Genomic DNA, 26949 nt, shown 5'->3' with positions numbered 1-26949 from the left:
GGTCCAATTAAAAATTTATCAATTATTCCTGCCCATACGTTTAAACTAAACTGGTGTTGATGTCTTGAATGCACAATAACACGTGGGTTTTCTTCATCCCAATTATGATTATTATGAAAATTGAATATACCATCGCTGGTAAAACTAGCTTACTAGAGTTTGCTCTGTTTATAAAATTCATTACATCTCATAAACGAAGACAGATAGGACATATATTTATATGACTTTTTTTCATTATTTTTAGGCGTACAATCAGCTCTCGAAGTGGGCCTCACAAGTTACGAAACACCCTGTATATATCGTTCGTAGACTCGAACGTTTCGTTCTTTCTGCTTGAATTTTTTCTTCTTTTTTTCTTTTTGAGAAGCTAGTGGAGAAAAGAAAAAAAAATAAAAAAATAAGAAAGGAAGAACTCAGTGGAGTCGAGTTGCTTCGAGAAGCAACGCCAGGTTCAACGACTCGCGTTTCTTTTCTTGAGACGAGGAGTGGACTTCGACTGGAGGACTGGAGAACCTCCGACGCGTTGTCGGAGGTGCCTAGGAAGACGCGGAAGTCGCCGGCGAGAGATTCTGTTTACTCTGTTCAAACGCCGGAGATTGCCGGCTGTTTCGTACATGTTCGCCTCGTCAATTGAATGGGCGATTTAGGATGTTTCGCGTTAGAGAGAATGGAGGAAGATTTGATAATGGGCCATTTGCTATTTTAAATGCCTCTTCGAGGACGTTCTGTGAATATGTACTTGGCGGTGTTTTGGATTAAAGGGACTCCGCTGAGAGATGATTCGCCGCTGTTTCCGAGAGAAATAAGCGTGGAATAATTGGCTTGTTTTTCTCGCTAGTATGATTCGAGTCTATTTATGCGATTATGATTAATTTAGGTCTTGCATTTTACTCGTCGTAGACGTAGGCAATTATGGAAACATTTTTTTTTTTTCTTGAAACAGAAATATAATTCGATCTTTGAAACTTTATAATCATTTTATCAACATGCTCCAATTTTTTAATGATTATAAAGTACACAGTATTTATGTATGTTAAGATTTCAAAGAAAAAAAAGAAATTACTTCAAGCAAATAAATGTTTCATACTCACCGAGACTTTAATTAATTATATTCAAAGATCAAAGTTATAATTATAATATTCCTGTCTTTCAGAAAAATGTACGAAGAAGTTCAAAAAAAAAAAAAAAAAAAAAAACGAGGGCTTCAAAAAAAGCTTTGCTTGATCNAAAAAAAAAAAAAAAAAAAAAAAAAGAAAAAAATCTTCACGTCGATCCACAAACTAGACGATCTAACATCTGCAGCAAAGTGTTCCGCGATTCCCTAGAATCGATCGATTACGATCAACTTTCCTTCGGATATTTATCCAAACGTGTACTGTTACGTTCGCACTGAGAAGGCCGGGATCGTCGAACCGAATCGAAGATCACGTAGCTGAGGTGGTATCGGAGGAAACCGACTGGAAACGGTTTCATCGGCTCTCCAGCCGTTCGCTGATCTATACAGAAACGAGGCAGGGCCTCGTTCAAAAGCGCCTCATCTATCTTACGATCTTGTAATGATCGTTACTGTACCGTTACTCTCGGTCAAGGTTCCCGACGAGATCGAATTGGAATATCACGTCCGCTCCGGTCAGCGATCTTCCGCGTCTTTCCACGCCTCTCTCGCCAGGTTTCCTTTTCCTACCGATCGCTTGTAAACAACGATTTAGGAACTGCTCGACGTCGCTGCCGATTGTCGAAATCGTTCCTTGGAAGATCGAAAACTTCCACGGCCAAGTTTTAACATTCTGTATAATCGTTGAAACGTACACAGTCGCCTCGATAGTCTTGGGACACTTTCTATTTCTAATATTATGGCCGGTTAATGAAAATATCAAGCTCTTCAAGGTTGATGCCTTTGTCGCGTTGACGAAGATCTCAATAGATTTAAATTTTGCGTTAACGATCGGTTTTGTAGTTTTAAATGGCAGCAAATACTCAGTTGTTGAAATAAATTTTTGATAAATTTCCATTCACTTTGTAATGCCTGTGGAAAAAAATTTTCTAAACTCCGTATCGTGAGTTTTTGAATTTATAAAATTTCAACTTCGGTGCTTTCGCGTTGCTTTATAAAAGAAAGGATTTAAGTTCAAGACTATGAAAACAAAGACCTGACCCTTTAATATGAGCACAAATGGAATTTTTTGAAATAAAATTGCAGCAGTTCAAAGATAGAGAATTTCTTTAATATTCTAAAGCAGTGTTGCAACTATCATTCTTTCAATTTTGAGAAATACATGTTTTTGAGTGTGTGTCCGATTATTTCATCCATTTTATTTATTCTTCTTTCTGCAGTTATTTTTTTAAAATCAATCAATATGTTAGCATCGAGCTTTACCTTAGAAAGTAGATTTGTGGGATGAATTCAGTTTCCGAGTCGCGGTTCGATGGTTCTATTTGGCCGGGATTGCTTGGAGAGATTCTCGTGGCAAACGACGTGTAAAATAACGTAATAAAAGCGATTCCTGTTCTGTCTGACGCAACATCTTGATGAATTGCATGGCAAGAAGTCGTTTCAGATCTCGTTGATAACGAAGTATCGTGATTTAAATGTGTAATTAATTTTTGCCTCTCGTGCAGAAGTACCGTTTGCCAATTTTATGCTGCGCCATTTTCAGAAATCAAATATTCGAGTTTCGTGCAACAGTAACGTAAAGAAAGACAGCTTCCATTAATTAATGATAATAATCCTCTCGAACGACGTGCAAACGTTTAAATTTTGTTCTGGCACAGTCGAGACGAGTGCCTCGACTAATTGTAAGTCGAATTTGATATTGAATTCCTTCGCTAATAAATAAATAAATAAATCGTACCTACCCTTTATCACGAGTATACCTTTAAAAAAGATTAAAAAAATCCTTAAGATTTTCACTTTCTTTCAAGCCTTTGCAAACCAAAATTTTTGCCATCGTCCTTCAGACCCTGTTGCACCTTGGATTTTGCCATCGTCACGCGTCATTACGCTCGAAAGTCTTTCCATTGATCCTCGTCGTTTCTCGCCTAAACCTAAACCTCGTAGCTCGTTTTCCCAGCATCGATCAAGCTCTGAAATTCGTGCAACCACGACAGAAAGAAAACGATCGATCCTAGAGTTCGATTCGAGTCGAGCGATGGAAGTTGGGTGGGGAAAAAAAAGTAGAAAAGATGGCGAGTGGTACTACGGCGCGGACGGGACAAAGGAACGAACGGCGGCGGCGGCGTGTTCGGATAGACGATCGCGCGAGGTCGTGGCACACGCTCCAGGGATACGAACGAGCGAATAGGTTGAGGGTCGTGAGTGGCCGTTGACCCTGCGTGTGTACCTGCGCGGAGCCGAGTGGCGAGTCTTGGTACCGACCACCTAGACAGGCTAGAGTCCACATTGGTAATAGCTTCTCTAGTCTACCGACCTTCCACTCGTAAAAACAAATATTTATGGATACCGCACCGCGGACATGGACGGAGAAGCCCTTGAACCGTCCATGTGCGGTCGGCATTCATAAATTCCAGGTGCGGATTGTCAATTAATCGCCGAGCCATCGCTCACATTTTGGAGTCTCGGAATTGTACTCACTGAGTACTAGGCGCGGACGTGTCAGAAAAAGGATTTTCAAGGGAAAATCTTTATGGATTAAATGGACCGATAAGTACGAGAGTTTTGAAATTTGGAGAAATTTTCTTTTAATTTTTATTTTCATTATTCAAAGCCATCAAGCTGATGCTTGTGTGGTTTATTAGCGACTTGAAACTTTCTTGCAATCTTGCAATTTATTAGATAGGTTAGATTGTTTTAGATTAGGTTACAGTTTTAGGATTCTTTATCCTTTAGATTGTCATTCAGGGAAGCACTTGTGTTCAGTTGATGTCTGTATTTTCTACACTGGGCAACAACATGTTTCGCTGTCAATTGAACTTTGGACAAATCACAAATTGAGGGGTCTTCATTCATGATCCTTGAGATTACAATTTGGAAACGAGCTAAGATTGTCTTCTTAAAAAGAATCATTTTTAATTATTGTTAGCCACAGTTTCCACGGGGATTTTCGAATTTGTCAGTTTCCTTCGATTCTCTATCTCGAGTGGAATTTTTGAATATAGAGATAGCTAGGATTTCTGAGATGATACAATACAATTGTGAAAGTTTGAAAATGTGTTCTGCTTAAAAAAAAAAAAACAACTATTTAATTAACAGATCTGTATCTATTACATATAAAAAGAGTCTAGAAGAAAGGGGAGTTTTTTTTTTTTTTTTTGGAAATATAACGTCTGGAACTTTCTTGATGTTGCAGTACCCAGCCGGTGCATCCAGCAAACTTCTGCCAGAGGACAGAGGGACCGATTACGCACCACCTGGAACTTTGCCACCGAACGCGGAGAATATTTCCTCAGCTGCGAAGGATCTGTTGAAACGACTGCTCCAACCGGATCCCTGCTTGAGGTTGAGGTCTCTGTTAAGTCTACAGAGGATTGCTTTTTACATGGGCTACGATCTGCAGAGTTACATGCAGAAGAAGGTATGACCGTAAGATTAGGTTCTGTCATTTAGTAGAAAAAAAATTTTTTTTCTTTTTTGTGAAATTCATTGTATTTAATCTGCGAGATTGTTGTTAAAAATCTTCTTCAATTGAGCGAATTGAACGACAAAACACACCAACAAACCTAACACATGTATAATAATAATTTTTTCTGCACATGTGTGTGCAGGAATCTCCGTTTCGTCTGCTAGGACGAACAGTCGAAACTCAGCAGGAGAGGAGGACCCGAGAGTTCTCCAACTTCGACTCCTCCTTGGGTGATAGCGTTTCTCACGCTGAGGATCGATAATCTCATCAATGTGATCGTTAACAATAAGTAGCTAAATTGTTGTCCTTAGTCATTCCAGCCTGAAAAGCCAGGTCAGGTCGGCTCTCGGCCTGGAACGATGTCGCCTAGTTATTTTTCTAAGATTTCGATTGACGTTAGCTTGTTGCTCGGTGTTCGTTTCGAGCAACGTCCTCGATGCCATCCATTAATTTTAAGCAAGCGAATCTCTCGACCCGTGAATTTCTGACCGTACGGATTATTTCCTAACGCGTGACGATATTTTTCGACTGATATTTTTTTAACTTTGACCTTTCGAGACGTTTGAGTCTTTGGTGCTATTTCTTTCGAGGAAATTGTTGCAACGTTCAACATGAATTGAGGATAAATTGCGGGGCTTTTGTGTCGTCGATGTGTCAATGTGCGGTTCTAGCTTTTGCGCGCGGTGTGCTCGACGCTTGTGCTCTGCGTTCTCAACCCCCGTTTCGTTGGCAATTGGGGCGCGAAAGCAAAGAAACACGCGAAAGTGAAATGTATCCTACTACAGAATAAATATACGTTTGTCGTTGCGGCGATTGTCCGTGCAGTTTTTGCAATTTTTCACTTTTCATCCCTGTTCTTTGTTTAATCCCGAGTTCCCACAAGAGATTTACCATTTGCAACTGGATGAACAGAAAGAAAGATTTAAAGAAGGAACGTTGTTCCTAATATTTACAGCGATTACGTAGGATGAAACTGATTGCATTCGACGATTTACTCATTTCACCAAAAATAAAAAAAAATTTTCATGACGTCGAGGATAATATATGCAGCATAATGGGATCTTCGCTGTTTTTTTTTCTCGAGACACATTGTTCGACGAACCGAATGAAATTATTCTTCGAAATAATCGAATGATTAATCGCACACGAAATGAATTCTAAAATTATTTCTGGAATATAGTTTTCAGGATGCAGCGGTGAGTACGCGGTTGGTCTCAGTTTACAAAAGTTTTAATTTTTTTAAGAATAGTTAACAGTATTTTTGTTACAGTATTTCATCGATAATACAATAAATTGCGATAAATCGTAGTGCGTTACAAACTAATGAAAAAAAAAAGAAAAAAAAAAACACAGAACGAATCTGGATCGAAAAACGCAGCGTCTTTTCTTTTTTTTTTTCTTTTTTTTTCTTATTCATTTCCCTATGTTTGAAATCAACGCGAGAACAGTTCTCTTTTCTTTTTCTTCTTTGTTATCGTTTCGTATCGATTTCTTTCCCCCTCTCCATTTTGTGTTTCCATCATTGTACCGTTTTGAGAATTGTTTGCTTCATCTTCGTTCATTTTCGTACGTTTCAATTTTTCCTCGCGTTTTGTTCCTTCTTCACAGACGAGGGGAGACAGCTTCTCCTTTCTTTTTCTTTCTTTTTTTTTTTCTCTTTCCCCGGGAGTGCAATCAATTGAAGTTTTTTATGGTAATAATAATTATATATACATTATTATTCTTACACTTAGAGGGTTTCTCGATATATAATACAACGCATTCCTTCAAATTACGTCCCGTACGACGCGTCGGCAAGCGATCGCTGGTCGAATGTTTCGTTCTCTCGTTGAAATCCGTAAGAAATACCAGTGAAAATTGAAAATGAAAGGATACAAGACTGACAAGAAGGATATATAAATTTACACTAACGTTTCTCTTAAAAATAATATAATAATATAATAACGCGAAGGATCACAATAATCGTCTACCTCGGTGTCGTTCTTAAAAGTATACGATATTAAAAAATTTTCATCAATAATTCTACTTAAGACGTAAAATCTTAAAAAAAAAAAAAAGAAATTCACGTAACACGAAGAAGCAGAATTAGCTTAGCTCACGCGTTAAAAATCACTCCTTCTCTACAATAATTTTAACAACATAACCGACTTAGTTAGAATCACTCAACAAATTAATCGATTAAAACGTCGTAATTTTAGAATCAGAGAATAATTGGAAACCACCTTCGCAACAGATTAACATAACTAATCAATCGCGAGTAAATATACGAACCGAAAGGATAAGGGGAACTGCGAAATAGAAAATATCCAAAACAATCTGATCGTGTACAATTTTTAGCGAGATCGTTCCCGGTGTGCCAGCGATCGTTCGCGTGACGCGTCCGTGTTTTACAAAATTCGTAACCAGCCAACGAAGCTCGGCGTGGGGACACCGTCGTCGACACGTTCGTGGACGACAGGCAGCCTTCGAGGAAGCACCGCTCGACATCGTCGGCTAGACATGCTTCGACTTCGTTTTACAAAACCGAACGAAATTCAATAATTATGTCTAATTTTATATAACTGCTTCCACTCCGCTGTTCGCGGAGTCGTTTTGGTAAAAATCCTTCGGGCTGGCCGCAGACACTGGTCTCGCGCCTTTTTGTTCTTGAACTTTTTCCCTTTTTCTTTCTTTCTTTCTTTTTTTCGACGTAAATCCACTTTATTGTAGAAAGTTCAAAAGAGGCCACTGTTTTGTTATTCCTTTCCTTCAGTTTGTCCAAAATGATGTTTATTTCGTTGGAGGTAAAAGTTTTACGACAGAGGCATGCGTGTAAGAAGAGTTAGTTGAGCAGAAGTGGAGAAAATCGCGAGAGACCAGCGGCCGGAAAGCCCGTGAAGCCCGTTTCGTAGCAACGAGATGCTTCGTTTAACGACAGAGACATCGCTAGACAGAAACGTGTACTCTCGTCGCGACGAGATTTGTTCATGCACACGCGTTCTCTCGCTCGCATTCAATCCGCCCGTTCATTCCGCTTTTCACGCTCCCTTAAATTACGAGTTACCTTATTGTTGTTACTGTTTCGTTATTTTTTTTTTTTTCTTCTCCTTTAATAATAGCACTATCGTAAGAGATTATGATACAAGTAGAATCGGCCGTGTTTGCCAACGGCCGCCGATCGCGACAACTTCTTTTTTACAGCCTGACTTCTTTTTCCTCTCGTGCCTTTTCTCTCTTTCTTTGTTCTGCTATACGGGTGCCGCGTGTGCTCGATTCTTCACACGATCCGCGAATTCTTTCTTTCCTTCCTGTTTTCGCAGCAATCGTTTATCAAGATCATTCGTGAAATGTAATTTTCCGAAAATTTGTTTTGAACGTCGACTCTAGTTGCCGTTCTATGAAATCTGTTCTTGAATTTCAGAAATGTTATTAGAATTGTGAGGAGTTTCGAGTATTTCAAATACTGAACTAACAGCATTCAACTGTTTTTCCCTCAAAAATCCAAACTTCTTCCATATATTTCACAATCTATTGTTAAAAAAAAACATCAAACTTCTATTAAAAAAAAAAAAAAAAAAAAATGTGGCAGAGATAGAAATTTGTTCCAGATCCTCAGAATCTTCCCGCGCAAACATTCAGTGAAATAACCAGTGAATTGTCAGACGCTCTAAATCGTCGATTTCGCCAAATGGTGCTCGATTTACAGGAACGTTATTATCTTTCGTTGACAGTGAAATAAGTTTCGCGGAACGTGAGCCAAATCGAGAGCTTGCACACGCGAGGATCAAGAGCAAATCGAAAAATTGTGTATATGTGTGAATGACGAAGAAGGCGGAGAGCCAAAAAATTTTAATTTCAGTGGGATCGATCGATCGATCGTGACGATGACGTCCGATAAGAGATGTGAGAGAGTATTTCTTCGCGGTGAGAGGAAAAGTCTGTATTTTCGATTTGCTCGATGGGAACGCGCTTCGGTAACGTTCGCCTACGACCGTCGCGACAATGACGCTTATCAGCGCTGACAAATAATTTGATCGCGCCTCTCCTACGTAAAAATCATGATGATAATAATAATAATAATAATAATAATAAAATACAATAATACAATAATAAAGTTAAAATTATAATAATTAGAATACAATAATAATAATATAATAATAATAATAATAATCACGCAGACTGGACAGGGCGCGGCGAAAATATCCAACAATTGTTTTTCCTCTGGTTACGCTATTTACGCAAATTTCTTTCACTCTTCCTCTTGTTTCTCCTCATTTTTTCTTTCTTTTTTTTTTGTACACAAAATACCAACTATCTGTGCTGGAAAACGCACATACTGCTTGTACGCCTCGATATAATAATATATATATATATATATCTATGTATATATAATATTTATATATGTATATAGTATGTATCGCTCGCGTTTAGGGCGCCAGTTTTCTTATTTATTCTTTTCTTCGTTACCTAATATCAAATATTTATAAGTAAATTCATTCGTTCTGGCATGCTTAATATCGCTTTAGCGCATAGCTGTGGATCACTATTGCGGTGTGTTTTACAATGTGTGTGTATGGGTGTGTGTTTCTTCTTCTCTCGTTTCATTACGCCTAAAAATCGCCTCGACTTATTATTTACAATCGTTCGTCGTTTAATTAATCGTTATGTTTCGCATGTCGTGTCCTGTACACGTCGCTCCTACTATATCATCCATCCTCGAGAGTGGGCTCTCACACGTGACGGAAATACTTGTCCAAGGAAAGAAAGGAAAGTACAATACAAGGAGAAAAGAAAAAGAACAGAATATCGAAAAACGGCGAAAAAAAGAGAAATGGGAAAATCTCGAAGAGGAGAACATCGTTGAATTTCGCTCTGCATCCTCATCGATCTTTTCCCATTTTCTCACTCTCGTCCTTTCGCCCTCCTTTCCCGACCTTCCTATTCTCTCGTCCACACTTTCTTCTTATTCTTTCTCTTTTTCTCTCGATTTATCTAAACACTCATCCACATAGCGCACTCATACTGCAACATCAGGCAACCCAAAAATTAATGGATATATTTTAAATGTTCGACTACACGGTAGCCACAGCGCTCGACCAATGGAACGAGAGAGACGCTAACATCTCCCTACCTTACATTGTTCCTTAATCACCTGCGTCTCCGTGGTTCACTTGAAGGTCTTCCTATTCTTTTCAATTTTCGTTTCCTCACCCTCACCATCATCATCATCATCATCATCATCATCATCATCATCATCGTCATCATCATCATCTTCCTGCCTGACACCTTCGATGACCGCGAAGTTGACGAAATTTTTTTTGTTATTTCTTTTTTTTTCTCTTTAGTTCTTTGCTTGTTTGTTTGCTTATAATATCGAACAACTGAGTTCACCGACTGGGTTTGCGAGAAAGATCGACTATCCGATCCTCTCACCCCATTGGACGATCGTTAAAAACTAGATTACTATTTTAAAAGGAAAATCGACACGTCGGTCGCGACTTACAACATCCGCGGGGAGAAACTCGCGTGATCGAGTTCTGACATCGAGAGGAAGATCCGTTAGGATAGGAAATTCGAAACGTCCAGAAATTGTTCAGAGAATGCGTCCTCGAACGTAATTTCTCGACGTTGTCGAAAGTCCTTTCACTTGCGATCACCTTTCTTCTATTCGATCTTATTTTTTCTAATCTCTTACAACGCCCATCGAGAACAGAAGGTGTCAGCGAGTTTCCTTTAATTTTTTTTATTTTTTTTTTTTTCTATTTTAATTATTTATTTTATTTAATCGATTTGGTTTCGACGCAAGCTTTACGCGAGCTTTAAAAACGGATGACGATCACGCTTGCAGAGACAGGAAGCTTCGAGGGGGGTGGGGGGATTTAAGCGTGCAAGGCATCGAAACACGTTTCGATTCTTTCGTCCTTTTTTTTTCTTTTTCTTTTGTTTCGTTTTCTCTTTAAGAAAATTCTCGCGATACACGCTTTCCTTTTGATCAACGACCTATCCGATTGATTACAATATACGTCTACGTGTGGCCGATCGTACGATCGACTCTGTCTATTCTTTTCTACTGACCGATTTTAGTATCCGATATAATAGCGTAGACAAAAGTTCAAAAAATTCATTTCTCTCATGCTGTTTCAAAAGACCGGTTGCTTTCGCGATCGAAACGCGTGATCGAAAATCAACGATGATCGCAGTGTCGCTAGCGATGACAATAACAATAATTAATAATCACTAAAATATGCGCTATGTATATTATTTCTGTACAAAGTGTGTGTTGTAATTGCACAATGCGTCACTTTCTTCCTTTCTCCCTCTTTCCCATCATCTCTCTCTCTCTCTCTCTCTCTCTCTCTCTCTCTCTCTATTTTCCTCATCGTTCGTCGCTGAAACGGAGTTTTACAACTATATATATATATATATATATATATATATATAATTTTTTTTTTCTTTTGTTTTCTCGTGTTTGCTTTTCGCACTTCTACTATTTTCCATTTCGTCCGTGTGCAATTTTTCGCTGTGCATAGTAAGTCGATAAAGCGTTTGCTCCTCAAGGCAGCTCCGCAAATAGAGAAATAGTGATACCTGGCAGTAAAAAGGAAAAATAGTTCTTTTTCTTTTTCTTCTTCTTCTTCTTCTTCTTCTTCTTCTTCTTATTCTTGTCAATTCGAACAAGATTGTCATAGATATTTGTCGCAATGCACGAGTCGATTCGAAGTAAACACGCCACTGTCCACGCGCAAAAATGGAACAATGCTTAATTATAATATAATTCTACGCAACGTTTTATAGCGCGGTGTACAAACAACGAAGTCATCGATTCGTTAAAAGTCGATTAAAATCACGCCCCGTGGAATTCTATCGATAAATCACATTAATAGCCGCCGTACATTTCTAAGCTTGCGTTTCATTCTCACCTTTTTCTCTTTTTTCTTCTTTTTTTTTTCATTTTATTTTTTTGTTCGATAAAAAAACGAATTTTTGTTTGACCCGAGTGCGGATGATAACGTTTCTTTGTTAAAACCGTCAACATATAAAAATATCTCAAACTAACGCATCTTTAAACAACTAAATCGAAAGCTAAAACGAATCATCTCCGTGACGATGTTACTCTTTCATTTGTCTTTCTTTTTTTCTTTTTTTTTTTCATTTTTTTAATCATTTACCGCGATGCGCACATTCGTCTCGAGTTTGAGTATTTCGCGAAAACTATCCGCAAGGTATCGTTATCACACGAATGTTAAAAAGATTTCGAATTTTTCTACTTAGGAATTTCTCGTTTCTCTCTCTCTCTCTCTCTCTCTCTCTCTCTCTCTCTCTCTCCACGTGTACGCGTTTGAATGCCAGGTGACACTGACGAGCTAGCTTGATGGCAAAAGAGAAGTTACGGTGTTCTACAATCTATAGAAAGATCCGTTCACACGCGAGCTCACGCGTTTTTCTCTCTTCCTCTTCTTCCTCTCCCTATTAAACAAATTTTCTCGAAATCTCGAAAAAGGGGCTATTTTCGCCGATCAATTCTACCTTTTCTATCTCCACGGATCTATCTACATACTTCCAATGTGTACGTTTAATTCGTATATAACCTTAAAGTTTATTTAAAAGTTTACTTTAAAGCTACCTTTCTCTCCCTCTCTCTCTTACATCTGGCACTCTCCATGAAAGTTAAGTGAAACGCTTGGCGGTAAATTGTTCGGAGAGTTGGCAAAGTTTCACAGACGACGTGGAGCGTGGACCTTCGACGAGACAGGTCGAGTGTATCGGCTTGCTCGTTCTCAAATCGATTCAAGCTCCGCGAACGTTCGTACAAAAAATCGAGTCTTATTACATTACGGAACGACGCTTTTGATTCTCTAAGTTGCAAATATCTGTCGATCTGCGAATCTTGGCCTTCTACTAGAGATCTTCTTCTTTCTTCCATCAATCTCCCTTTTTCTTTCTTTCTATTCTTTTCCTATTTTGGCATCGAAAGAACGCGGCTCGGAAGGTGGTCGAAAAGATTGCCACGCTGGACGTTCGACGGTTATCATCGTAACAGCTCTGACGAACGCGTCGGGGTGAGCTCAGGCGTGAACGAGCCTTTTCCTTTTTTTTTTTTTTTTTTTTTTTTTCACGAAGAGAAATCAGCGAGTGACCCGACACGATCCTCCTTCCCTCCCCCCCTTTTTTTCTTTCGTTCGATTACTCCGTAGGACGGGTCACCCTATATCACAATCTTCGTCGGCGTCGTGGAGACGTTCGTCGTCAGCGCGGATGACGGATGATGACCTCGATGCGTGTGCGAGTGACGGGATGGGACGATTTCTCGATGTCGATGAAACAGACGCGATGCGTGACACGATGAGGAGGAGGACGACGACGACGACGACGACGACGACGACGACGACGAGGACGAGGACGAGGACGAGGACGAGGACGATGACAACACGACGCAGCAACGTCATAAAGAGCGAACGAACCACCGTCACCGTCGCTCGCAGTGCAAACGGAGCGTTTAAAGCAAAGGGAACATCTCCTCTTGAGTCGTGCAAATTACCCTCGGTAGCCACGATCGACCGAGAGAGATTTTATTTCTCTTTCTTATTCTTTCTCTTTTTCTTTTCTTTTTTCTTTTTCTTTTTATCCAGCCTCGACGCGAGGCCACCACACTGCACCTTCACCTATAACCGCACCACACTGTAGCACCTCAACACATTGCAATTGTCATGGCCTATGGAACCTGCAACCGAAGCAGAATACAAATACGCTACTTGGGATCTGAAGTTAATGGACCGGTTAGAGCTAGGTGGAATGGCGATTGATCTTTATCTACGCGGATATTGAATTTAATTTTCCCGATCGTTCTCTACTGCTAATTCCCCGCGATCGTTTCGGCATGCTAATTTCATAGGCGTTTTCTCTTTTTTCTTTTACTTTAAATGAAAGTAGTCGGTAGTCCTTTCGTTGTATTGATTTTGACTCAACAGTATCCAAGAACTGAATAGAGGAATAAATCTTGTTTCTGAATTTCTAAGTTCTTGACACTCTGGTTATTCTTTCTTATTTTACTGCAATGCATCAAAGAATTTCCAATATTGGTAATTATATTTGTAAGAATAAATCTTCTTCCCTCATATGAAAATCAAAATTATTTCCGTATTTGAATAACAAAAGAAAAAAAAAAAGAAAAAAAAGATATTTATCAAAAAGTAATAAATCTCGTTCAAAGACACAAGTATATACGATATTATTAATCATTCGAAGAAAGAAAGAAGCAGCGTACCTGGTGAGGTGTCGACTGTCTTCATGAACGGCCATCTCCGAACTCTTAAACTCGTTCAACTCTTTCCTGATGGCTGCCTTGTCCTTAGGGGTCAACCGCGTCCACGGCTTATCAGCTCTTCTGTCGTAGTCGTGAGCCTGCGTGACTTCGATATAATCGTTGAACCTGATAATCTGATATAGAGAAGAAAAAAAAAGAGAGAGAGAGATAGAGAGGTGAAAAAATTCATCCGACTTTGATGGGAGTGTGTTTGATTTCATACAGAAACAAGACAAAATAGACGTAAATAGGAAATACCTTCTTTTCCTTGAGCTCCTCGACGGTCGGTCGAAAGCTGAGCTTCCGCAGCAGATACCGCTTTTTCTCCTCTTTTTGTTTCTTCTCCTCTGCAGGACTTTGCTCTGCAAATAGATTACACGGACATTGTATATCATCCCAGATTTATTGTATTGCCGAGAAGATGGAAAACTTGCGCGAGAACACAGGGGATCGATGAGAGCACTAGTAGCTTGTTACACGCGAAATATTTGGAACTTGCTGTTAATGTAAAACGTATTAAGAAATAAAATCATATTAAACGTTATTTACTACTTAGGTGTATATTGTTTAAACTTCAAGAGAGTTGATGTAAAACGTATTAAGAAATAAAATCATATTAAACGTTATTTACAATTTAGGTGTGCATTGTTTAAACTTCAAGAGAGTTAGTGTAAAACGTATTAGGAAATAAAATCATATTACACGTTATTTACTACTTAGGTGTGTATTGTTTAAACTTTAAGAGAGTTAGTGTAAAACGTATTAGGAAATAAAATCATATTAAACGTTATTTACAATTTAGGTGTGTATTGTTTAAACTTCAAGAGAGTTAGTGTAAAACGTATTAAGAAATAAAATCATATTAAACGTTATTTACTACTTAGGCGTGTATTGTTTAAACTTCAAGAGAGTTGGTGTAAAACGTATTAGGAAATAAAATCATATTAAACGTTATTTATTATTTAGGTGTGTATTGTTTAAATTTCAAGAGAGTTGGTGTAAAACGTATTAGGAAATAAAATCATATTAAACGTTATTTATTATTTAGGTGTGTATTGTTTAAATTTCAAGAGAGTTGGTGTAAAACGTATTAGGAAATAAAATCATATTAAACGTTATTTATTATTTAGGTGTGTATTGTTTAAATTTCAAGAGAGTTGGTGTAAAACGTATTAGGAAATAAAATCATATTAAACGTTATTTACTACTTAGGTGTGTATTGTTTAAATTTCAAGGTGTGTATTGTTTAAATTTCAAGGACTGAATTGCAATATGATCTTTATCTTCTATCAATTATTTTATTACACAAAAGGCTTCTTTTCAAGACAAAAATTAAAATTGAACGTGATACGATTACAAGCCGCTTGTAATATATTAGCATAACTTTTGGAAAGATGTTGCGTTAATCCTCTATAGTATTCTTGGACAGAAGCGAAAGCTCGCATTCATTTTGTGATGTCCAAACTCTTAACAATTAATTCCAAAAACAATGGACTTGCGTTCGCAAGTAACTCGGAAATTTTTCAGAATCCAGAAGATCAAATATATTTGATACGAAATGATTTCGAGGCTGACCACAGTAATTACAGTAATTGTGTTAACAATTCAAAATTGCGACCGAGCGTTCGACTTTGCCGAAAGTTCAAATTAAAAATTCAAATTTAATTAAGCGTTCCGCTTCAGTTTCAATTCAATTTCAATTAATGAGGCGGGAAGTTGATCTTGTTATTTCAAAAGGCTTACTTTTCAAAATGTTCCGCTCCTCCAGCTCCTCCTGGGTTGGTCGCATGCTTAGCCGCCTGAAACAAGAACGTACCGCGAATCAGTGCATGTCCATCGGTCTTAAGCCGCTTTTCTCTCGATCGGCTCGAACAAATGGCCAACAGAGGTTGTAAAACCGGCACGATCGGAAACATAAGTGACCCGATCTCGGGGTCAACCGTTCGATCCGACGTAATCTACTCCGCTGACAGCTGTCGACTCCCGCCTTCGTACTCTCGTTTGACAAGCGTTATCGAATCGAATACCACGATCTGAACGTTTTCGCATCTTCAAAATAATCAAGAGAAAGCTCGTATCATATCTCGCTCGAACATGATAAAATTGTTGGCGTGGAAATTACTCAAGAGTCAAGAGTCATCGCTTTAAACACTTGAGATATACTTCCGCGAGATTCTAAACAGCTAAAGAGACTTCGATGCCGACTGTTTGTCTTCACGTCGAAGATACTAAGGCGCTTTGTGAATTCCCTTCCTTCTTCACATAATAAGCGAAACGAAATCAGCTCTTTCGGCTGTTTTATATCTTCCGGCACGGTTCAACAAACAGTCTCTTGCGTGCCGCTGACCCAACATCTTTGCCGTACGCGACCCATTTATAATCCACACGATGAATGATCAAACTTTCACGATGGAGAATCCAATAGACGAAAGCACGAGAGGATGTTCGAAAATCACTAAAGTAAATTCTTCTTGTGAATTTATTACTTGTGTTAGGAAATGTTCTTTGAAATTTTCCTTAGAATCGTAATAGAGGCACAATTGTGATGTTTTGTTACTTAATAAAAAATTGGAATACAACGTGCTAGTCTTAGTAATTCATAATTGATATATACAATCAGTGACAATTATTAATATAATGAATAATTGATACATTGATATGCTCGTGTATATATTTTTCGTGAATTGTATCAAATTGTGTAAAAACAATCGTCGTGACGAGTCGTGTTAAGTTACTGATGATTTACAATTTCAAAATCTATCTAGATCTACAAAAAAAAACAAGCTTTCGAATGCTCGAATACGTTCGCAAATGCAAGTGCAACCATTTAAGCTCGTCAATTACGATCGAGGAATTCGCATCCACCTCCCCCCTACAAGGGATTAGCCCGGAGAACTTGAGGAAAAATAAATTCGTCCGCGTTTCTTGGTTAATTCCTAAATTTAGGACCCGTGTCTGGCTGCGTGAATGCACAGTGAATAAATTCGAGCGGAACGGTTGCTACTCCGCCAGCCTGATATCGCCAACAGTTCAGCCAACGGTTTTCTATGCCCGGAGACGTCACTATTCATGGCGAACGCGAGATACGAGCGGCTAGATTCGAAGCGGTCGTTTCAATGCGGACGATCAATGGACCGCCCTCGAATGATGCTCCCCGTGCTTTCATCTATTATCTCTTATTTTATTTCACCGCCGTTTCAAGGATGCCAGGCTCTTCTTTTATATTATACGAAAGCGAAATTCGTTTTTACGGCAAATTGTTCCTCCCCTCTCTCTCTCTTTGTCTCGAAGAGTTAATTGTAATAATCTTGTGCCTTTAACTTGGGAATATTAATTTCGACGAAAGTATTTTTTGTGCTTGATACTGTGGGAGAAAAAATTGTATTTTATTTATTTAGTTATTTATTTTATTTTAGACTAGAAATAGAATATTTCTACTTTATTTTCCACGGTCCTTTTCTTTTTATTTACTAGTTTACTTGATTTCCAGAATTGTAATTTTCGAAAATTCGTTTCTTCTGCAAAGGGCTGTCGTAAATGTTTGAATAAAATTTTTGAAATTACCTTTCGCAGGCAGGGCGAAAGAAAGAAAGGGAATTAATATTGAAACAAGATCCAGCGGTGGAGAATTTTTCATAGCGCGGAGCAATTTCCACGTTACAATATTTGCTGAATATTTGTTTGATTTGAGAATCACCTTCCTTCGTTAGCTCGATCAAAATAAATTTCAATTGATTGTAAAGTGTCGATTGCTTTTACTGTTTGCTCTTCTAATCACTTTTCGTTTCTCTTTTTTCGAAATTTCGAAGTTTGTTTGGATCACGGGCTCGTCTTAACCACGGTCAACAACACTTTTTATAGACGAATTGAAAATAAAGAAGACAATTTCAACGATTCCTCTTTTTTTTTTTTTTTTTTTTTTTAAAAAAAAAAAAAAAAAGAAAAAAAAAAAACAGCAATTTGATCTCACTTTGCGTAATTTCTTTCAACGAGGAAAGATATATTTAAGTCTTTTTAACAGACGATAATGTATTCGATCACGATATCGTCAACAGCGATCTTGGCTTACGCTGGTCGATACATCTTCTACACTGGAAGCATCATCAGCTTCTTGTAAACCAGTGAAAAATGAAGTAAGCGCCATAGTTGCAACTCCATGCCATTCACGTTGAGCTGGTTCGGGACTTTTTTTCCATGTCAGGAACGCATCACTTGAAATTATATTGTAGTCCGATAAATTTGTCATAATATAAAAGAGAACCCCTGTAAATAAAAATTTTTTAATGAATATAACTAATTTTTATTAACTTAATTATAAAATACATTAGTTTGATTTTCATATCTTACCGTGTGGATATTGTAACTTATGCAAATGAAGTTGAATTGCATAAAGACATTGTAACTCTAAAGATTCATTTGTATCGACGAATCGACGAATTAATTGTTGCAAATGAACAAAAACTTTATTTTTGAGATTCCACCTGTTATTGACTGGTTCTAAAAATAACAATTACAAAAAGGTTGTAGTTAAAAAACGTTAACATAGTTAAAAAATATTAAGAAATATAATACAATAACAAAACATACCCATTGATGTCTCCAAAATGGCAGTCGTTAATACTCGAATAAATTCAGGCTCCTTGACTCGATTACCTACATTTCCCTGTAACAACCAAAAAATAAAATGCATTAATTGTTTAATATTTTTCAAAATTTATAATATATAGTAATTTAAAATTTGCAATATGTACATATATTACAAATAAAATTTAAATTTTAAAATATGTATATAGTAAAATTGAAAATATTTACCATTATCCAGTCGCAAATTACATCGAAACTACTGTCCTTCATGAGTCTCCTGAGCTCATCATGAATTTGCTGCATCGTAAGCTGAGTACTATTTGAATTTTTGGCACTATTATAATCACTAGTGCAGAACTCCAAGTTCTAGAAGTAATAATATTATTCTTAGTCATAATATTATTCTTAGTCAAAAATGAAATATTTATTAATTTTAACATCAACACTTACATAATCTTTAATGATTTTGTCAACTTCTTCAAGTTCTGTGTCAATTAAATTATTCAATTGAAATCCACTTTGGTCCCATTTATCTGCGATCCACTTCAATCCTTTATCACGGGATAGTTTCGATAATAATTCCCCAAGTAATTTTCCTACATATCCTCGATTTCTTAAACTATCAAATATAGGTTTTAATTCAATTAGGGGGATTATTTCCTCTTTTATTGGATGTGCTGTAAAAAGAAAGAAATATTATAATACTAATTTTCTTTTAACATAAAAGTAATATTTTATGTAATTGTTGTCAGTCCTGTTGAGCTAAAATTCCCGCATGGAAATTCTACGGTGAAGAAGGATCATCATAAATGATTGTCATTTTAAAACATAAAAAATATAGCTATTTACTTACCTAATATTTCTGCCAAATATAACCAAACTTTAGGTATATCGAGTACAAGATCATCAACTAGATCCAATATTTCAATGAATCTAAAAAAAAACAATTGTAATTAGTTTTATCGAAACAAACATATTTAAAATTTTGTACTGAAATTTTTAATCAGTATCCTTTTGGCTTTACTATACTTATTGTTCAACATATTTTTCTCTGATAAAAAGAACTCATCATTTATAGATTTTAAATAAAAATTTGATCTTATTTAATGTATATATATAATATACTTTATATATATATATACTTTATTGAGAACTTACCCATTTCTCAAATGTGAGATAGGTAAAATTTTTTGAGTGATTAAATGCGACAAAAGAAGGGATATGTATTCTCTGTCGAGAGGTGACTTTTCAAGGACGAAGTTAATCAATTCACGCATGAATTTTGTTAATGCATTATCAAAGTTCTGTTGAATAGCCAATGAAGCTTTCTGTAAAATAAAAAATTCCAATTAAATATTACATTAAATAAATTGTAATCTGATACAAATAGATTTTTTTAATAAGATGTCCTCCTGTTGATCACTTAAACAATGTATATAATGATATATATAAATGTAGCATTACACTTAATAATATTGTTTAAAAAGACCAAAAGGAAGGTATTGCGTAATTTAGCACACTAATGACTCAAGCATCTCCTAGAAAGCAGAGATGGATCTAAGGAGTGTGCTAATTATGTTAATGACATTATCAAGAAAAAATATCAATTACCATGATATAATAATTTACATAAATATAGGATTATGAACATGGTAGAAACTCACTTCAAGTATTGGACTTTTAAGGTAATCTTTCATTATTTTGTTTAATGTTTTCATAAACTCTTCTTCCGACAGCTGGGGTTTGTGACAGCTAGAGGTAGATTGCGAAGATTTTAATGATTGTGGCATAGAAACGCCTTGACTCTGTGAATTATCTAATAACGAGCTTTCTCTACTCGACGACGAACTGCTTAATTGGTGACTACCATTACGTGAACTCCTACCATCTGCAATAAAGAGAATATAAAATTCCTTTTTATTTAAATAGTATAAACACAATAATACGAAAATGAAACATATTTTTTAAAATATCAGAATCCTTTTGGCTAACAACATTAAGTTTTACTTTTCAAAAATGTAAAATTTGTCATCATTATTTTTTGCTTAAAAACTTAACATTATTTAATTTTTTTATCATCCAGTATATAATAGACATACCATAAGAAGGTTTATAGTCACGACCATACTCTCTTGGACCAGTGGACCTTGATCTAAAAATGAACAAATTCATAATATTAAATATTTAAATTATTGTGTATACTTTATACATGATTATTAAAAAAATATTCAGAATATTTTAAAAATCATATATCATATCAGAAACTCTAGCCTAGTATCTATATATCATCATTACTACTTTATTAACATGTTCGCTGCGTATCGGAAGTTATTTATTTTCGGTGAGTGTAGTTTTTCTAATATTTGCAGCGAACGGGTTAAACATCAGGTAATGAAAAATATAATAGTTAATCATTAAAAAAATTTACCCAGAGAGTTGTGGAGATGTCATTCGTTTATCTTGCTCTAAATTCGATACATTTTCTAAGCATGCAAACTTATTTGAATTTATCGCCTTTGAGCCACAACTCGAAGGTGTTTTCCACATATACATATTCCTGCTTCCTAATTGCAGATCATCCATTGGAGGCTACAATAAAAATAGTAAATATTTATATTACTGTTCTTCGTTTTCGCTACATTCGTATAAACTACTTTCAATAACTGATTCAAAAAATTAAACTTACAGGTTTATTTTTAAGTTTAGCTGTTTCAACAGAATATGGTTGCCTTGTTCTTACAACAGGTTGACTCCAACCACCATCGTCAGTTGGCCCAACACCACCTAGATTATAAAGCACTATTATTAATCACATATATATCTATTTATAAGAAATATAATGCGAAAAATGAGGACAAATTATCAGAATACACTTCAATCATTTTTATCAGAAACTCTAGTCTGGCAAAAAATGTGTTATATCATCATTAAAAAAATATATATAAAAAATATATCTATTTATAATTTTGTTTACATGTTTGCATCAATGCTAAAATTATTAATTTAGACATTGCATTGATTAGATACTTACGATTTCTTTTTCTATCATTAGTACGTTCATCTTTTCGTGGTGTATTTAAGGGAGTATTACTTAATTGGCTATCTAATCTATCAGAATCGGCTTCTTTTTGAATTTCATCTATTGTTTTAGGATTACTATCATCTCTTCTTGGAATCCAATTATTCGCTCTTAAATCTATTACATCTTGCAGCATAAAACGAATTCTAGAGCTAATTTTTCCATGTCCTTTTCGTGCAACAATATCTTGCATTTTATTGAAATAATCTTGAATTTCCTAATTAAAAAAAAGATATAATACAAAACATTATATGTAACAGTAAATTATAATGTTCTTTTTTTAGTAAAAAACAAAGTATCTTTTGTTAATCATAAAATAAAACAAACTTCTTACGTTTGGAGACACTTTTGATTCGAAATCTTTTCCAACTGTTGTTAATAACTTGCACAAACATTCGAGACTATCTTCATCACTCTGAATTAACAACTCCGTCATACAACGATGCATGATTTTAGTTGTTAACATACCTTGTTTGTACAATTCACCAATAAATCTGCAGGATAAAATGCCAATAAGAATTACAACATACATTACGAGATATGCATTAAGAGGGTAACACTTCTATTAATAATTACATATTTTGTATTGCTTACCGTATATTTCCTACTGATTTTATACGTGTCTTGCGTTCTTCATCTTCAAATTGTAATTGTAAATCTTTTTTCTTTTCCTAATTTGAAACATAGTAAAATTTATTGATAATGAATCATTAATGAACATGTAATAATACAGAAAAATTAATCAATTGGACTTACAAAATCGGTACATTCCTCTATTTCTTTAAGTTTGGCAGCTCTCGCTACTTCGTTTACCGGATTTCTTTCAAATTCCTTCTGACACCGATTAATAATAAGTTTTTTGAAAGTGTATGAGCACTCTTGTTTCTCCGAATTTTTATCTCCACCAGAGACTTCCATCACAGCAAGTTCTTTACACATTAATGCATATGCTACAGAAAAGCTTGGTTCATCCACAGCCTAAAAGTTGTACAATTAAGTTTGTTAAATTTTCATTTAAAAAAAAGTATGTATGTATATATGAAACATTAACACATATTAATTACATATATGAAACATTAAATAAATAATAAAGGAACTAACTAAAGAAAAAAAGAATTGACACTTGGAAAAAACGAGGGGAAAAAATAATGGTATAGAAAACAAGATAATAACGGCAACAATCAAAGAAACACGAATATGTGAAAGAAAACAAAAAAAAGAAACAATAAACAGAAAATAATATATGTGAAAGAAAACAAAAAAAAAGAAACAATAAACAGAAAATAATATAAATCCACGTTCAATAAAATGATATATAATAAATTACTATATGGTAATTATTAAGGAAGTTAATTTACCTTCTCGAAAACTAAGTTGATAACACCTTGCAGTCGTTCCGGCGTATCGACTGACAATGAACGAACCTGACCAACTAAGGTATTAAATTTCTGAGGCGTAAGTTTATTTAATACACTTCTAACTTTTTTGTAAAGAGCTTCTGTTTTGGCCTCCTCTTCGCTAAGATTTAAAGTTTTTAATCTTGTCGGCCTCCATGCATTTTCAGTTTCTCTCAATTTTACATCTTCTCTTAGGGATAATGATACATGAATAACATTTGGCTTCGTTGGTTTCGATGATTTTCCTGAATGACTTTTGTTACGATTCAATGGTGGCTAAATAAAAATAAATACATTGTATCAATGTAGAATTACAGTGATTTACTATATAATAAAATACAGATGTCAGAAAAAAAGATTTTCTTTCAAAGAAAATTTCAGTCCACTACTTTCACTTTCAAATGCATCACTTGTTAAATCATCTCAGTTTTATGTGTTCCAAATTTTCCAAACTTACCACTCGTGCATTTAGAGTCGGTTTTATGAATCCAGGGAATAGAACATCATGTCTATTCATATTTGTATCTTTGAATGGCCTAAGTTCAACGTTATTCCTTGTCTACAAATGATTATTACGTTATTTATATTACATATGCATTTATAACAATATCAAATGGAAATAAACATTTTTTTTGTTATGCAATACCTTAGAACTATCTTTCAAAACGACATCTAAATCAGGCAAATTAGATGGCTTGATTTTACTATTAGGATCGTCCTGTAATTTCATTAAAAATTCACGACCATAAACCCTTTTGCCGTTTTGATTTATAGGGCTCCATTGATCATCTTTATACTTATATTTCAGTTGTATCTGATTCGTGACAGGTGTGGTTTCAGTCTGTGCCGCAGGTTCGCTTTCGGCTGTTTTCTCAATAACCGGGGATGCCTGCGGCTTCTCCTCGCTGGCTGTTCGAATTGCCGAAACTTTCGAGTTTTCTTCGTTCTTTTGTGCAACTATTGCTTCTACGTCAGGTTCTTCTTTAACAGTCACATGATCAACAACGTCGTTAGGAACTGATTTTGCTTGCATATTGCATGCATTCGATTTATTACTATCCTCTATCTTAGGGGAAGATTCCTTTATACTTTCTTTATTGCTTGATAACTTTTCTATAACGGGTGCTTGTATGAGAATATTTTCTTTCGGGTTATCCGGCGTCACAGGAATTGTTTGCTTCTCCGCTTTTGCATGAACGGAAGTAATCTCCTTTTCTTTTTTCGGTTCGTAATTATCCTTCTCCTTGTTGTCCTTCGTGATCTCACGATTTGCTTCCTTGTTATTATCCTTCGGTGTCAAAGGATCCTTGTTGTCTTGTTTTATTTCAGGCTTTACCGGGGGTACCGTATTCACGAAAGCATCCATATCTGTACCTTCTTTCTCCGCTCCCTTTCGATTGAGTTCACGAGGTTTGAGCTTATTTTTACTCTTTTGCTTCTGCATGGCTTTACCTGTCAAAATGGAAAAAAAAAAACTATATAACATACAATGATTGAAATTAATACAAATTACGTTAATGTAATAGAATTTTTGTAACAAGCTACCGCTTTTAAATTCGAATAAGTACAATGATCACATTATGTACAATAATAAATTACAATAATTGTAAAACAATCATACAAAAGTATTATTACGTTGACATCAGTACCAAGAGATGTAGTTGTAAAGAAAAGTGAGTATTTCGGCTACAAGCCAAGGATAATTATAGTCTCAGATCACAGTACATTTCGTAGTGGTGACATTTCACTTTTTTTTTTTTTCATTAATCTATACACAAATTTATGGATATTAAGGTCGTAAGAGTTGAAGATTTGCGTTAACAAATCTCATCTCGCCACGCCTTTAGAAAAGAGAAAAAGAAAAAAAATGATAAAAAAAAAGATGGTTCATTATTCTCGAAATAATACCGTCGAGAATAAGTGTATTTATTTGCACAAGAACTAAATATACTAAATATATCGAGAATACGTCCTTTAATTGAACAGTTCAAAGAAATTTCGATGCAACGAAATCAAAAAAGCGTATTATATAACGTATTTAAATTTTTTTCTGAAATCGATCGATTCCAGGAATCGATTGATTCGAGGCTAAGAATTCTCGGCTGATACACGAAAACAAGAGGATAAAAACGCTGATTGAAAATTCGTTTAATCTCCAACAAGACCAAAACGCGCGATGTATGTATTTAAATTTTCAAAAATCAAACGATCGTTCTGGAGCTGATCAGTTTGGCTTCTAATGTACACACGTCTGTGTACATATTCGAAACAAAAGCAGAAGAAAAAATCGAGACAAAGAGTGGCCATTGTCTCCTCTAACATGTGTCGACTCTGCTTGACGTTTTGAACGAAATATAAGATATAGGACATGTACCATGGTCTCTGGAGCCCCGACGATTACGACTTCTTGATCGGGAGGAGCTGTTGCTGACACGAGCATTACCATTAACTTTACGGTCACTCATTTTCACAGTTTAATCAATAATCACAGACACACACTGTGTTATTTACACATGTTTCGAACCATAATACGTGCCTGTCCTTTCCATATCAAAACGCATATCACGTAATTACATTACGAATCACATTATTCTTGCGATATAAAACACTGTTCGCGCGGCTCGAGTTTCAACAGCTTGTAATGCTGCTGCTGCACTGAATCAGTATTTATTTATAAATCTGCCAAAAGCTTGCCAAAACTGGGGTAGATGGATCCACGATCACACGCGTAATCAGCAACCGTGAAGTATGCATTCTGAATTTAATTTTTTTCTTTTTTTTTCCCTCTTTTTCATGCACAGCCGGGAAGAAAGTATCGAGATTGTAATATGATACAGTGATGGAATCCTCCTCTGAACAACAACGAGACGAACACATATAGATGTAAATGAGTTCTAAATGAAATTGATGGAAACGTGTAGAAATTGTTCCGGGGAGCCAGTCTTTATCAGAAGATAAAGTGACACGACACTTCGAAAATTCCCTTGGAAGCTCCTTTTACACCAACTTTCATGTATCTATTTTAACCTGTGAACTGGTGCAAACCGACAGGCACGACACAGGATTTCTTAAATTAGTTCTGTTCGCCGGTTGCGCGTCGGAGCAGGCGCACTAGTGACTTTCTTAATAACCTAACCTGACGTGCGAATTGCTTTAACCGAAACGTATCGTATGTTAGAATTCGTGCGTCTCCCATTAAATTAACAATATCGATTCTCAGCTACGTGAACGAAGAAGGTGGATGATGTTACAAGTATGAAATGGTTTTAATCCATCAGCATAAACAAATATTAATTTAAATACAGAACGTATGAACGTGTACTCGTTTAACTACCATAAAGTTTTTGGAAATAACTGTGCATGGCGGTAGAAAATGACTAAATGTTCTGATAAAAATTTTAATGAGTAGCTCTTGATAGAGGAACATTTCGAACAAATGCATTAAGTAAAATTTAACCCTTTAAATTTCCAATTTCACACAAGCAGTACTAAATAAGAATTAGGTTTGGAGAAGAAATCTTTTCATGAACAAAGAAAACGTTTGCATGTGTACAACAAAGACAAAATCTAAATACTAAATTTATCTAAATAGTAGAAAGAAGAATGAAGGTAACACTTATTTCATTACAACTATTATACACCATTTTAAATAACATGTATTCTTTGTCATTCTTCAGCAATAATTTCTAAGACAAAGTATTTCGCTATGAAACAGCAGTTAATTTGATGCATGAAAGTAGCCTGAATAAGATTTTATAAAAGCACGTCGAGGTAACAATATCTAAAAAGAATGCTGAATGATCGTCAAAGATATATACGATAGTTATTCCGTTATTCATTGAACTGATCAAATCAGGCATGTTCAAACAATATACATAAATAATTACAAACAATAATGCTAATATGAAATTGACCACAAAATTGTTCATGTGAGTAGAAGCTATGGGTGAAGAAGTGAAGAATTACGGAAACAAATTACAGACTAAATTTGCTTGAATTACAAAAAAAAAAAAAAAAAAAAAAAAA

At 35.7% G+C, this 26949-nt stretch overlaps 3 protein-coding genes and 1 long non-coding RNA gene across 12 annotated transcripts in view; 2 read left to right on the top strand and 2 right to left on the bottom strand.

Annotated features, from left to right (window-relative positions):
* LOC122538252 (serine/threonine-protein kinase S6KL) overlaps nt 1-5442 on the top strand; it is a 66445-nt gene extending 61003 nt beyond the window's left edge. For all 3 annotated transcript variants that reach the window (XM_043672182.1, XM_043672181.1, XM_043672179.1), the window contains 2 exons: nt 4308-4532; nt 4723-5442. In XM_043672182.1, the coding sequence (XP_043528117.1) occupies nt 4308-4532; nt 4723-4842 (345 nt within the window). In that variant the 3' untranslated portion in view covers nt 4843-5442. The remainder of the gene's footprint in view (nt 1-4307; nt 4533-4722) is intronic.
* Nucleotides 5443-8664: 3222 nt separating this feature from the next.
* Nucleotides 8665-15712, bottom strand: LOC122538256 (phosphatase and actin regulator 1-like). The gene is made up of 4 exons (XM_043672187.1): nt 15607-15712; nt 14122-14225; nt 13825-13997; nt 8665-13281 (listed from the first exon to the last, which is right to left on the bottom strand). Exons 1-4 carry the CDS (start codon nt 15650-15652, stop codon nt 13266-13268), a joined length of 339 nt encoding a protein of 112 aa, XP_043528122.1. The 5' UTR covers nt 15653-15712; the 3' UTR covers nt 8665-13265.
* Nucleotides 15713-17808: 2096 nt separating this feature from the next.
* Nucleotides 17809-26949, bottom strand: part of LOC122538246 (eukaryotic translation initiation factor 4 gamma 3-like) — a 41718-nt gene continuing 32577 nt past the window's right edge. For all 7 annotated transcript variants that reach the window (XM_043672162.1, XM_043672163.1, XM_043672164.1 and 4 more), the window contains exons 8-25: nt 23570-24375; nt 23381-23482; nt 22885-23199; nt 22283-22504; nt 22121-22197; nt 21861-22020; nt 21479-21743; nt 21134-21231; nt 20876-21036; nt 20547-20599; nt 20112-20335; nt 19606-19775; nt 19301-19380; nt 18898-19124; nt 18676-18813; nt 18451-18526; nt 18211-18360; nt 17809-18126 (exon numbers count right to left, since the gene is read on the bottom strand). In XM_043672162.1, coding sequence (XP_043528097.1) covers nt 17912-18126; nt 18211-18360; nt 18451-18526; nt 18676-18813; nt 18898-19124; nt 19301-19380; nt 19606-19775; nt 20112-20335; nt 20547-20599; nt 20876-21036; nt 21134-21231; nt 21479-21743; nt 21861-22020; nt 22121-22197; nt 22283-22504; nt 22885-23199; nt 23381-23482; nt 23570-24375 — 3539 coding nt within the window. In that variant the 3' untranslated portion in view covers nt 17809-17911. The remainder of the gene's footprint in view (nt 18127-18210; nt 18361-18450; nt 18527-18675; nt 18814-18897; nt 19125-19300; nt 19381-19605; nt 19776-20111; nt 20336-20546; nt 20600-20875; nt 21037-21133; nt 21232-21478; nt 21744-21860; nt 22021-22120; nt 22198-22282; nt 22505-22884; nt 23200-23380; nt 23483-23569; nt 24376-26949) is intronic.
* Nucleotides 26077-26927, top strand: LOC122538257. The gene is made up of 3 exons (XR_006308816.1): nt 26077-26176; nt 26410-26532; nt 26601-26927. It is a non-coding gene; the product is annotated as an uncharacterized LOC122538257 (long non-coding RNA).

Source organism: Frieseomelitta varia, unplaced genomic scaffold, assembly GCF_011392965.1.
Source record: "Frieseomelitta varia isolate USP_RPSP 00005682 unplaced genomic scaffold, Fvar_1.2 scaffold_976, whole genome shotgun sequence".
NCBI classification, from domain to species: Eukaryota; Metazoa; Arthropoda; class Insecta; order Hymenoptera; family Apidae; genus Frieseomelitta; species Frieseomelitta varia.
This window is presented reverse-complemented; position numbering and strand designations above follow the sequence as displayed.